This window comes from Watersipora subatra, chromosome 10 (genome assembly GCF_963576615.1).
Source record: "Watersipora subatra chromosome 10, tzWatSuba1.1, whole genome shotgun sequence".
NCBI lineage: Eukaryota > Metazoa > Bryozoa > Gymnolaemata > Cheilostomatida > Watersiporidae > Watersipora > Watersipora subatra.
In genome coordinates this window covers 34965234-34979447 of record NC_088717.1, presented here as the reverse complement: position 1 = coordinate 34979447, position 14214 = coordinate 34965234, and the positions used below count along the sequence as shown (strand labels likewise).

The 14214-nt window shown below is 40.3% G+C and overlaps 1 protein-coding gene and 1 long non-coding RNA gene across 2 annotated transcripts; both read left to right on the top strand.

Annotated features, from left to right (window-relative positions):
- The first annotated feature begins 415 nt into the window (after positions 1 to 415).
- On the top strand, positions 416 to 2099 carry LOC137406556 (uncharacterized). The gene is made up of 2 exons (XR_010979899.1): positions 416 to 492; positions 1634 to 2099. It is a non-coding gene; the product is annotated as an uncharacterized lncRNA (long non-coding RNA).
- Positions 2100 to 10499: 8400 nt separating this feature from the next.
- LOC137406996 (uncharacterized) lies at positions 10500 to 11399 on the top strand. The gene has a single exon (XM_068093597.1). The coding sequence runs from the start codon at positions 10500 to 10502 to the stop codon at positions 11397 to 11399; it is 900 nt and encodes a 299-aa protein (XP_067949698.1).
- The last annotated feature ends 2815 nt before the right edge of the window (positions 11400 to 14214 follow it).

Below are 14214 nucleotides of genomic sequence, written 5' to 3'. Positions count from 1 at the left end.
TGAACAGCAAGAACTGCTATGCCAACTAGCTTTGACATGAACAGCAAGAACTGCTATGCCAACTAGCATTGACATGAACAGCAAGAACTGCTATGCCAACTAGCATTGACACGAACAGCAAGAACTGCTATGCCAACTAGCATTGACATGAACAGCATGAACTGCTATGCCAACTAGCATTGACATGAACAGCAAGAACTGCTATGCCAACTAGCGTTGATATGAACAGCAAGTAAACGTTATCACTGTGTCACCCAACAAGCTGGGAATGTTTAAATGATGTATGACCTATCTTTTCTACCTTGAAGTTACTGTCACTTCTTATCTTGTAACTAACTGAACCACCTGCTTTAGGTGAATATTTCTCATGGCATTAAACAAAGGCCAGCATCACTTTTGTTCCGAGCCATTTCATAGCCAACCACAGCTGCAACATGATCTCTACTCTAGTCATTGCCTTTCTATTTCTGATTGTCTCAGGACAAAGTGTTGGTATGTGCAGCTAATTACCTGTTTCTAGTAATTTTTGTAATTTATGCATCTTTTCTATCTTTCTCTGAGAATAATCACGTTTTGGTACATTTTATTAGCCATCTAGAATTATTGTGTTAAATGTGCAGTTGGCTTTAGAAATGCTTTGGTTTTAGTTTTGGTTGGGTTTTGGATTTGCTGATTGGTTTTTATTTGTACTTGTATTTGTATTTATATTTGTCCTTGATGTGCTTTATATATAAATCCCTGCAAAAAAGTATGTCTCTGGAATTTTGAGCAACCAAAATTTAACTATTTTTCCTGATTAACTTGAAACTGACTTTTAAAATTTTAAAAGGCAATACTCAAAATATTTTTCAAAAAAAAACAGCGTCCATACAATGAAGATTATAAGATGATGTTTGGTCAGAATAAATATTAATTCTGACAAATCATCTTATAAGCGTGTTATATATATACCTTTAGCATATCAAAATTTATTAGATAAAAAAAGAGTTAAATATTTCCGTTTTTAAAATGACACAAAACTGAAAAATGCTACATGTAGTTTATTAACACTAGTACTAATTACTAAATTTTTACTAATTGACTTTGCATCTATAATTAAATACATTTTGAAATGATAAGCTGATCAGTGTTAGTGGTCTATAATATCCAGAAAAGAAGGTCTGTGTGTGTAACTTTTTATTAGCCATGACAATCATACACAAACTGATGCCAAAATAAATAAAAAAATTAACAGTTAGAAATCAGGAATTATTAAGTGAGTTGAACAGATGTGTTTTAAAGTTGGTAATCTAATAGTATTGTGGAAGAGTTGGGATAGTGAATTGAAGGTTGTAGTAACAGAAAGTTCATAAACTGAAGCGTTGTTGGGTTTTTTAGTAACAACTAAATATGAGACCATTCCTATGAGTTTAGTGTTTGAGATGTTTTATTAGCAAACATTTTATTTATTCCCACAAATAAGTCTCTTTGATTGAAACACACAAAAATTTCCTTTAGTTCTACTTTTCTGTAATTGTAATTTTTATTTTGTATATAGAAATGAGTGCAAACATGTCAGCCATGCAAAAGTAAAAGCTTCTGCTAAAAGGTGACACCTTCACATTAGTTTAAACAAAAAATCTTTCATTTCTAGATCTCAGCGACACCTGCACATCAAGAGGAAATGTGTTTCAAGTACTTGGCAACACAGGGTGCACTGACTACCTAGTATCCACCTCTAGCAACCCTCCTGTCCGTCTCTCTTGTCCAGCTGGTCTCGTATTTGACACGACTGTCTGCAGCTGTGAATGGCCAAACAAGGCTATTTGTGTTAATAGCTGTTCAGCCTCTGGAAATAAGTTTATCATTGTCCCAGACTCTGGATGCAAAAATTTCACTTTGACAGGTCCCAATGGTGTATCCTCGATGCTGACCTGCCCAGATGAGCTTCTCTTTGATACATCGGTTTGTGTCTGCAACAGAAAGGATTCATTTTCCTGTTATGACAAGGATTCTGTTGTTGGCTAAATTCATTGAGTTCGCAGATTAGCGAAAATGAATTTCGAGTTTGACATTTTATGTGAAGTTAGTGTGCAATAAACTACAACAATGAATGAGAATAGGTGTATATATAAATCTATTGTCAACCATGTCATTTCAAACAGAAATGTCTTACAAATTATGCCATACTTAAACCATAACACAAAAAGAAGCAACAGTTAGCCAATAAAATCAAATAAATGGTCTGGTATTTAGCGTTTACAATACCTTTCTCTGCTAAGAGGCCGGATATTTGATGGAAAGTCGTTAAATGATCTGGCAATGATACTTTTCAAATAGTTGACAGTGTTTGTACGTAATTTGTTTGTATCATGTAAGTTTAAATGAATTGAAAACCTGTAACTGTCATGTAAAAACGAAGACACAAACCATGAAAGACCATGAAAACCTAAAATTTACGCAGTTTTAGGCTTTACCCATTTATATCATTTTACCCTCCTTATGCCAAATAAGCATTTAACACAAACAGGGTTAAATATGCACATATTTGAAAATATCATTCTATAGAATAAGGTAAGCTGGAACTTGGTGTAGAAATAATTACTTGAAAGCTTTCAGAAGCCAGCTTCTGGTTCTCATGACAATATTTGTTTTTAATCAGCAGTTAGTAATAGCATCACACAACCAATCAATCGGAAACAGGAAATTTTGTTGCGCAGGTCTAGTCCACATCTGCTAAATCCCATCATAACATAATCCAACACGAATTCTCATGTTATGTCTATCCGAGCTCCCGTCTCTCCAGAGAACTGGGAGCTTGTGCGCTCGCCTTAAGATCTTATCCATTTATAATAAAGCGCTTTTCTGCAAGTCACTTGTGTTGATTGTTGCTATTATTAGGCCCAGTCAAATTTGATATGCAGATGTTATTGCACCGAATTCTCTGTTCACTGGTTGAATTACAGTCTTATTATTATTGAACTACAGAATTGCTCTTACATGTCAACATGTAAACATTTTCTCACGACCAAACACGTGCAAAGCGATTGTTTGGAAGGTTTATGATAAATGCATATGAGCATGCAACTCCCGAAAAGTTATCTGTTAACGGCTGTGACCAAACCCTTGTACCGAAACCTCTTCAACAAATTTAACCTCTTTTGTGTAGAGGCGTTTATGTATAATAATGATACAAAACAAATATAAACCTATTTAAATATGTTACCAAGTCTTTGAAAGGTTACCGCAATATCTTAAAACTAACCCATCTGTTCGGATTATTTATAAATAGACAGATTAATTCGGCCTAAAATCGAAATAAAAGCTTGCCAAGCCTATTTTAATAAAAATGAAGATATATATATATCTAATATATAAAATTATATTATACATATATATATATACATATATATATACATATATATATATATGTATATATATACATATATATATATACATGTATGTATATGTATGTATATGTATATATATGTATGTATATATATATACATATATATACATATATATATATATATATATATACATATATATATATATATATATATATATATATATATATACAGGACAGATAGCGCAGTTGGTAAGGTATTGGGACCGTGATCATTAGGTCCTCGGTTCAAACCCCAACAACTGCACTTTTCTGGTGGTCCTTAGACAAGACCCTTGCTTGTATAATGTCTACAACCTCTATGATGAGTGCGATAACCAAAGCCATGCTGGCTCAGACGTCACCTGGTCAAACAAGGTCCGCGCTGCCTGTAGCTGAACCAGGACAAAGCAGTGAAAAATGGGCTACTGGATCAAACACGGACCTCATGCAGTGCTACTATATGAGTGAACCTCAAAAGTGGGGCTACATGGGAAGGATGCGTCAATGGTGGATAAACATGCGCCCTGAATTGCCACTAACCACTAAGCAACTTGTAGCTCAGAGTAGTAACATAATCAAGCGGCACCTCATATCAGAACTGGAGGTAGATGAATTAGGGAAAAGTTCACCCAAGTAACCTCGACCAATGAGGAGTGCATATCAACACACACTGTCATCATACACAATCATGTGTTGACTCACTGGTTGAAGAAAACATGCACTTGAACCTTGACCCAACGGTGAAAGAGCTTGTGGAAAATATCACCAGCAAGATGCCAGCTGCTAATCATTATGGAAGCAGGATACCACTACGAAGAGTTAGCAAGGCCATTCCTAAGAAGCTGTTAGAAGATATTAACTTGGCACTGGAGTCGATCTCAACTGGATCAATCAGTGAGACTAATGCCCTACTACAGTGATGACTACAGTACAGCAACCGTCATCTTGGAGGAGATGGGTATTAAACCACTGCCAACAAGCCTTCAAGCCATTCCATCCTGGCAGCTGAGGCTACAAAATAAGATCAAGGACTTGCGCAAGAAAGTTAGTACGCTCAGTGAAAGATCTAACCACAGTTTGGAGCATCCAAAAAGGGAAGCCACAATAGAAGCTCTAGAATCTGCCAAACAGCAGCTAGTAGCACTCTCGGCACGACTGAAGCGGTATACCAAAGAGCGGGATAACAAGAGAATGAACAAACTGTTTATCAATAATCCATCTAGAGTGTATTCCCAGTTCAAAGGTGAACTGCAGAGGCCAATGTCTGAGCCTCCCCAATCTAGCACTTCAAAGTTCTGGAAGGACATCTGGGAGAAGACTACTCAAAACACCACTGCAAATTGGCTGAAAAGGCTTAGAGAGAGCCATCAACACACTGTGGCTCAGCAAGGACTCACCATCAGCAAAGAGGACATCAAGTGCAGAGTGCAGCGTATGAAGAACTGGGCTGCACCTGGCCATGACATGATTCAAGCCTTCTGGTTACAGAAATTGACATCACTTCACACTAAAATGGCTAAGCAGATGGAATGCCTAATAGAACAAGGTGACCATCCAGAATGGCTGACCAAAGGACGAACTGTACTTCTGATAAAAGATCCAAAGCAGGGGCCAATTCTCAAAAACTATCGACCGATAACGTGCTTAACCACCACCTGGAAACTGTTCTCAAGAATAGCTGCAGACAGACTGGATGAGCACATGAGTCACTATATGACCATTGCTCAGAAAGATATTGGGCGCAACACCCGAGGAGCCAAACATCAGTTACTGGTGGATCGGACGGTCTGTCAAGACAGCAGGAGAAAGCATACCAATCTTGCCATGGCTTGGATTGACTACAAAAAGGCCTATGACTCAATTCCCGATAGTTGGATACTTGAGTGCCTCAGTATGTACAATTTTCACCCTGCCCTTGTGGTATTCATCAAGATGTCAATGACCAAATGGAAGATAAAACTGGAGGCTAATGACAAAAAGCTGGTGAGTGTAAAAATTAAGCGAAACATCTATCAAAGGGACTCCTTATCGCCGCTGCTATTCTGCATATGCCTAAACCCTCTAAGCAATATGCTGGAGGAGACCCAATATGGGTACCAGTTTAAGAGTGGCACTAAAACAAACCACCTCTTCTACATGGATGACATCAAGCTGTACGCTAACAAAGAAAGGGACATTGATTCGTTAATACACCTCACTCAGGTATATAGCAAGACATCGGAATGACCTTCGGTATTGAGAAATGTGGAAGGCTAATTCTTAAAAAAGGCCATTATATGCTCACAGATGGCCTAAGAATGCCAAATGGTACCATCAAAGATATAGAAGAAGGGTACAAATACTTGGGGATTATGCAAAGCAACATCAACCACGAAGCCGAGGTACGTCACAAAGCCATTCCCGAATACAAGAAACGCCTTCGTCAGGTCTTACGGAGCCAGCTCAATGCCAAGAACCAAGTCATGGCAATAAATACCTACGCACTGCCAGTTATAAGATATCTAGCAGGCATAATAAAGTGGACTGAGGAAGCCATCAAAGAAACAGATATAGCAACTCATAAACTGCTGACCATGCGTGGAGCACTTCACCCAAAATCTGATACTGCTAGATTGTATCTCGATAGAAAAGATGGCGGTAGGGGACTCAAAAGTGTACAGCAGACAGTGAAAGAGGAGCTAAGCATCAAAGCATATGCAGCCTCCATGGCTACCTCAAATAAGTTGCTAGCTGAATTTCAATCGGCTGCTCCTACAACGGACCTACACCCTGATGATGAGGAAATTGACTGGCACACGAAACCTCTTTATGGTGCTTACCACCAACAAATATCTAAGGTTAGTGATCTTCACCAGACATTTATGTGGCTGAACAAAGGAAACCTAACCGCCAATACAGAGTCGCTAATCATGGCAGCCCAGGAGCAAGTGCTCCCAACAAGGCAACTCCAAACCAAAATCTATCACACTAGAGACGATCCTAGATGCAGACTGTGCAAAGAAGCACCTGAAACCATCCAACACATCATCAGTGGATGCAAGCAGCTAGCAGGAAATGCATACACTGAGCCGCATAATCGTGTCGCAGGTGTTGTGTATAGAAGTCTATGTGATGAGTATGGCCTTAATAAACCACAACACTGGTGGGAAGCTCCTGGTAAGGTCAATGAAAATGACCGCGCTAAGATCCTCTGGGACTTCTACATCCGAACTGATAAACAAGTCCTAGCAAACCAACCAGATATAGTGGTGGTAGACAAGGAGAACAAGAGGACTACTACATGTATAATAGATATAGCAGTACCCAATGACTACAATATAGCCAGCAAAGAAAAAGAAAAGGTAGAGAAATATCTCCCTCTTGGAGAAGAGATTGAAAAATGCTGGAATGTAAGAACAACTGTAATCCCAGTAGTCATTGGGGCACTGGGCACAATAACACCGGCGCATAAAAAGTGGCTTGCCCAAATACCAACAGCAATCAACTCAGGTGAGTTGCAGAAAAGTGTGCTATTGGGAACAGCTAAGATCTTGAGGCGAGTGCTCAAACTCCCAGGTTTCTGGTAGGAGACCCGAGTTAGAGCAGAAATTACCACCCATACGGGGTATCCGGGGTGAGGAAACAATATATATATATACATGTATATATATATATATATATATATATATATATATATATATATATATATATATATATATATATATATATATATATATATATATATATATACATATATATATATATACATATATATATATATATATATAAGCTCTGAGCTGCACTCATGAGGCTTCAATAGCCGAAACAGTACTGTCTGTAGCATGAGTATATGCTCCCTTACTTCGGTTTGGTTGAGCGCTCTGTGAGAGGTGCGGCACTATTAGCCTTTGTGCAAAGCTCATCACTTTTCTGATTCGAGCACTCTGGTGCCAGCACATTGACTTTCTTAAAGTCTGCGAGGCAACTTAGTTGTTTCGTGGCAGGAAGTCAACTCTCATGGGTAATGGGATTTGTGTCCCTTGCCTAAGCTCTGAGCTGCACCAATGAGGCTTCAATAGCTGAAACAGTACTGTCTGTAGCATGAGTATATGCTCCCTTACGTCGGTTTGGTTGAGCGCTCTGTGAGAGGTGCGGCACTATTAGCCTTTGTGCAAAGCTCATCACTTTTCTGATTCGAGCACTCTGGTGCCAGCACATTGACTTTCTTAAAGTCTGCGAGGCAACTTAGTTGTTTCGTGGCAGGAAGTCAACTCTCATGGGTAATGGGATTTGTGTCCTTTACCTAAGCTCTGAGCTGCACTGATGAGGCTTCAATAGCCGAAACAGTACTGTCTGTAGCATGAGTATATATATATATATATATATATATATATATATATATATATATATATATATATATATATATATATATATATATATGTATATATATATGTATATATATGTATATATATATATAATTGTTTCCTCACCTCGAATACCCCGTATGGGTGGTAAATTCTGCTCTAACTCGGGTCTTCTACCAGAGACCTGGGAGTTTAAGCACTCGCCTTAAGATCTTAGCTGTTCCCAATAGCGCACTTTTCTGCGCTATTGGGATATATATATATATATATATATATATATGTATATTTATATGTATATATATATATATATATACACATATATATATGTATGTATATATATTTATACGCATGCATATATGTATATATACATACATATACATATAAAAAGATATATATCTATATATATAGTATTTGTGGTTTACACTGTAAAGTAAAGTGCTCAATAATCGAGTCAATTAGAGCTGTGGATGAAGTTTATTAAAAACTACAGGTTAAAATCATTACTACTATTAGTTTCATGCAATCGCCTTGCAATCTTCAGGTAGAATGACTAAAATGTATATATTAATATATATATCACATTTACGTATAATAATGATACAAAACACATATAAACCTATTTAAGTATGTTACCAAGTCTTTGTCACATATTTAAAATAATAGGACAGATAGCGCAGTTGGTAAGGTTTTGGGGCAGTGATCTCTAGGTCCTAGGTTCAAACCCCACCAATTGCACCCATCTGGCAGTCCTTAGACAAGACCTTTGCTTGTATAATCAACAACTTCTATGATGAGTGCAATAACCAAAGCCATGCCGACTCGAACGTTGCCCGATCAAACAAGGTTCACGCTGCTTGTAGCTGAACCAGGACAAGGCAGTGAAAAATGGGCTACTGATTCAAAACATTGAAATGAACTCAAACTGATAACACGGACCTCATGAAGTGCTACTTTATGAAGGAACCTCAAAAGTGGGGTATGTGAAAAGAATGAGTCAACTGTGGATAAACATGTGCCCTGAATTGCCACTTAATGCTAAGCAACTTAAAGCTCAAAGGAATAACATCATCAAGTGGCACCTCGTGTCAGAACTTGAGGTAGATAAAATTGGGGAACAATTCACCCAAGTAACCTCGACCAACGAGGAGTGCATATCAACCCATACAGTCACACATACACAATCTTGTGTTGACTCACGAGTTGAAGAAGACATGCACTTTGACCTTGACTCAAGGGTGAAGGAGCTTTTGAAAAATATCATCAACAAGATGCCAGCTGGTAATGATTATGGAAGCAAGGTACCACTATGGAGAGTTAGCAAGACCATTCCCAATAAGCTGTTAAAAAACATTAACTTGGCACTGGAGTCGATCTCAACTGGACCGATCAGTGGGACTAATGCCCTAATCTACAGTATGGCAACCGTCATCTTGGAGGAGATGGGAATGAAGCCACTGTCAACAAGACTTCAAGCCTTTCCATCTTGGCAGCTGAGGCTACAAAATAAGATCGAGGACTTGGGCAAGAAAGTTAGTAGGCTTAGTGAGAGATCTAACCACAGTTTGAGACGTCCAAAAAAGGGAAGCCGCAATAGAAGCTGTAGAATCTACCAAACAGCAGCTAGTAGCACTCTCGGCACGACTGAAGCTGTACACCGAAGACTGGGATAACAAGAGAATGAACAAACTGTTCATCAATAATTCATGTAAAGGGTATTCCCAGTTCAAAGGTGAACTGCAGAGGGCAATGTCAGATCCTCCCCGATCTAGCGCCTCAAAGTTCTTGAAGGACATCTGGGAGAATGAGACTACTCATAACACCACTGCAATTTGGCTGGAGAGGCTTAAAGAGAGCCATCAACACACTGTGGCTCAGCAAGGACTCACCATCAGCGAAGAGGACATCAAGTGCAGAGTGCAGCGTATGAAGAACTGGGCAGCACCTGGCCATGACATGATTCAAGCCTTCTGACTAAAGAAATTGACATCACTTCACACTAAAATGGCTAAGCAGATGGAATGCCTAATAGAAGAAGGCGACCATCCGGAATGGCTGACCAAAGGACGAACTGTACTTCTGATAAAAGATCCAAAGCAGGGGCCGATTCCCAGAATCTATCGACCAATAACGTGCTTGCCGACCTCTTGGAAACTGCTCTCAGGAATAGTTGCAGACAAACTGGAAGAGCACATGAGTCACACTATATGACCAGTGCCCAGAAAGGAATTGGGCACAACACCTAAGGAGTCAAACATCAGTTACTGGTGGATCAGACGGTCTGTCAAGACAGCAGGAGAAGGCATACCACTCTTGCCATTGCTTGGATCGACTACAAAAAGGCCTATGAGTCATCTCCCCATAGTTGGATACTTGGGTGCCTCAGTATGTACAATGTTCACCCTGCTCTTGTGGCATTCATCAAAATGTCAATGACCAAATGGAAGACGGAACTGGAGGCTAATGGCAAAAAGCTGGTGAGTGTAAAATTTAAGCGAGGCGTCTATCAAAGTGACTCCTTATCACCGCTGCTATTCTGCATATGCCTAAACCCTCTAAGCAATATGCTGGAGAAGACTCAATATGGGTACCAGTTTAAGAGTGGCACCAAGATAAACCACCTCTTCTACATGGATGACATCAAGCTGTACGCTAACAAAGAAAGGGACATTGATTCGCTAATACACCTTACTCAGGTATACAGCAAGAACATCGGAATGACCTTCGGTATTGAGAAATGTGGAAAGCTAATTCTTTAGAAAGACTATTCTATGGTCACATATGGCCTAAAAATGCCAAATGGTACCATCAAAGATATAGAAGAAAGGTACAAGTACTTGGGGATTATGCAAAGCAACATCAACCATGAAGCCGAGGTACGTCACAAAGCCATAACCGAATACAAAAAACTCCTTCATCAGGTCCTATGTAGCCAGCTCAACGCCAGGAATCAAGTCATGGCAATAAATACCTATGCACTGTTTGTAATAAGATATACAGCAGGCATAATAAAGTGGACTGAGGAAGCCATCAAGGAAACATATACAGCAACCCGTAAACTGCTGACTGTACATGGAGCACTCCACCCAAAATCTGATACTACTAGATTGTATCTCGATAGGAAAGATGGCGGTAGGGGATTCAAAGATGTACAACAGACAGTGAAAGAAGAAGCACAAAACATCAAAGCCTATGCAGCCTCCATGGCCACTTCAGATAAGTTGCTCGCTGAATTTCAATTGTCTGCTCTGACAATGGAGCTTCGCCCTGATGATGAGGAACTTGACTGGCACATGAAACCTCTTCATGGTGTTTATTACCGACAAATATTTAAGGGTGACGATCTTCACCAGACATATATGTGGCTGAACAAAGGAAACCTAACGGCCAATACAGAGTCGCTAATCATGGCAGCCCAGAAGCAAGTGCTCCCAACAAGGCAACTCCAAACGAAAATCTATCACACCAGAGACTATCCTAGATGCAGACTGTGCAAAGATGCACCTGAGACCATGCAACACATCATCAGTGGATGCAAGCAGCTAGCAAGAAACGCATACACTAAGCGGCATAATCGTGTCGCAGGTGTTGTGTATAGAAGTCTATGTGATGAGTATGGCCTTAATAAACCACAACACTGGTGGGAAGCTCCTGGTAAGGTCAATGAAAATGACCGCGCTACGATCCTCTAAGACTTCTACATCAGAACTGACAAGCATGTCCTAGCAAACCAACCAGATATAGTTGTGGCGGAAAAGGAGAACAAGAGAGCTACTATAATAGATATAGCAGTACCCAATGACTACAATATAGCCAGCAAAGAAAAAGAAAAGGTAGAGAAATATCTCCCTCTTGGAGAAGAGATTGAAAAATGCTGGAATGTAAAAACAACGGTAATCCCAGTAGTCATTGGGCACTGGGAGCAATAACACCGGCGCATAAAATGTGGTTTGATCAAATACCAACAGCAATCAACTCAGGTGTGTTGCAGAAAAGTGCTATCTTGGTGCTTCTTAGTGCTTCTTGCTAGCTTGGTGCTTCTTGGTCCTTGCTCTACACGAGTCAACAAACTCCAAGATGAACATTCTACAAGTGCCTTTAAAATGGCAGTAGGTAACAAACCCAAAGAGACCAAGGAACCTAAAATGAGACACCATGAGAAAAGATATAAGCTGAGCTCCCTAAAAAGTAGCAGCACATCTCTAAACAACAAAAAAGATCATTGTTGTAAAAACAAGGCACAGGCATGGTCATTCAGCATGCTCGGAGTGCAGAGAGGGACACAGAGAGCCTGACCGACCTTTTAGGAAAAGCCAATGGTGGTGCCCCAGACCCTGGTCTTAGCTCATCGGTTCAGACAGCCTCAATATGCAGGTAACAAGACGTAGAACACTTTGCAACCATTTCTGAAAGGCAACCAGTGTCAACTGATTGACAGAAGTAGCCATTTTGCAGCACATCAAGGATGCACTAAAAGAAGAGGCAGAGAACTGCAGTCAAGCCAGCCAAGTCGAAATGGTCTTTGACATGCTCAGGAGTAGGTTCAGCCTTTTTCCTAGGCAGAAATGTATCCGGAGAAAGGCCGCACACACCATCATTTAGGAACATGCCGTCTGAATGGAGCAGCTAGTCCTAATGACCTAGGGCAATCTGCCGGACATCCAGATGGCCAATATGTTGTAAAAGATATTTGGCAGCATGCTGAATAACCTCACGCTGCAATGGCAACTTCTGGCCATCCCTACTTCTATGTTGACTGAGACGGTGAAAGCTGGCATAGAGTTCTTTTAGATTAGAACTGAAGAATGCCAACAATTGCCATAAGGCCTATGAAGAAGGATCCAATCAAGCAGGTAACAGTGGATCAAAACCAATTTGTTTGCTAACTTGCACTTCTGGTGAAGCAGCTAACAAAGTGGCTCCATCAGCCGCAATACAAATGACACGACCCTAAAAAAGGCTGCTCGAGCAAAGCCTCTTATGTGTTGGGAATGTAAAAAACAAAATTAGCAAAACTGCTCAGCAAAAGCACCTGAACCAAAAAAGCGACCATATGGTGCAACAGCAGTGCCAAATAGAGATTGCACTAAGGCTCTAATAAATTGAAACCCTAAGAAAAGGTGTTCTAGCTTGCTGGCCGGGCTTTCAGAGCCAGTATAGACTCTGGGGCAAAAAGCTTTTAAAAGTGATAGAGAGGTGATGCGGAGCGGATGTAGGCCATCCATCATAACCACCTGAAACTACTATAAGGCCCTAAAAAGTCGGAGTCCAAACTTTTAGATCCTGGCCTGGATGAGGGAAAGAAAGAGGAGCCGAAACAATGATGAGCAACACCGAGCAGGATTACTAGAAGTGGAGCAAAACAGAAAATGAAAAAGACCAGACTCAAAGGCAATCAGAAGCCTGCCTTCAACGCGGCAAAATCAGCTTAGCCACTTTTACCTTCAGACCTAAACCAGCTCACCAGTGACCTGCTTTGGCAGCAACACCTAAAGAGAGTCTGATGAAAACACTACAGGTCTTTGGGGCCCGGTTAGTGCAGAACCGATCAGGGTACGGGATCTGAATTGGCTCCACTTGACTAGCTATTTCCTTTCAGGAAAGTTAAACTCTTCATCAAGGTCCTGATCAACACCAATTGTATGTACCACAAACTTGCAGATCAAGCAAGTATTTGACACGTTCTTTGAGTATGTGAGACCCGCTCAAGGAAAGTAGCAGCCATGGCCTAATGGCCAATGAGACACAGCTGCCATTTTTTCAAGTCATACTGTTGGCAGTAAGACTCTGGGACGTAAAGACTGAGAAAGTATTCCTGGTGAGCCACATCAGCAAAAATGCTATCGTGGATGTAGCATGTTTGGCAGCCCACCAGTGCGCTGTGGAGTTTCATCTTTTCGTGATTTCTGTAGAAAGGAGACTGTGGTCATGCATGAATAGGCATAGGTGTTACTAAGCAAAGTGCATGTAGTGAGAGACATGATTGTACCGCCTCAAACTGAGATTCCATACCAAGTAGCTACCTGGAACTACGGTCTATTTGGGCTGATAGAGTTGTTTAAAAAGTCTCCTTGTAGCTATGAGCTTGACCAGCCTAACCCAAAAAGAAATGTAGTCACTCTCAATGACTTACTCTCACTGACCAACCTCTTACACTTAAAGCCGGCCCCAATGTCGGCACCAATACAAGAGCAGAAGACAATAAAGCAAATGAAGAACTGCCCTGTCTCTGCCCAAGCTCCAAAGCCAGGACTGCAAAGGCACAAAATGAAGGAGTGTCAACTGATCTGGAAAACCTGTTACAAGTAGGCTAAACAACGGCCATACCTCTGACATGCAATCAGACTCCATTCAGCATGAATAAAAACATGAGCTGAACTCACAAAGTGGGTTCCTTAATTCCATTTAACAGAATTCAATCCAATTCAACAGAAAAGATTTGCCCCATACAACCCATATACATCCATTTGAACCCCCCTTTTCCTACTGGCTTAGTTAAGAAAAGGA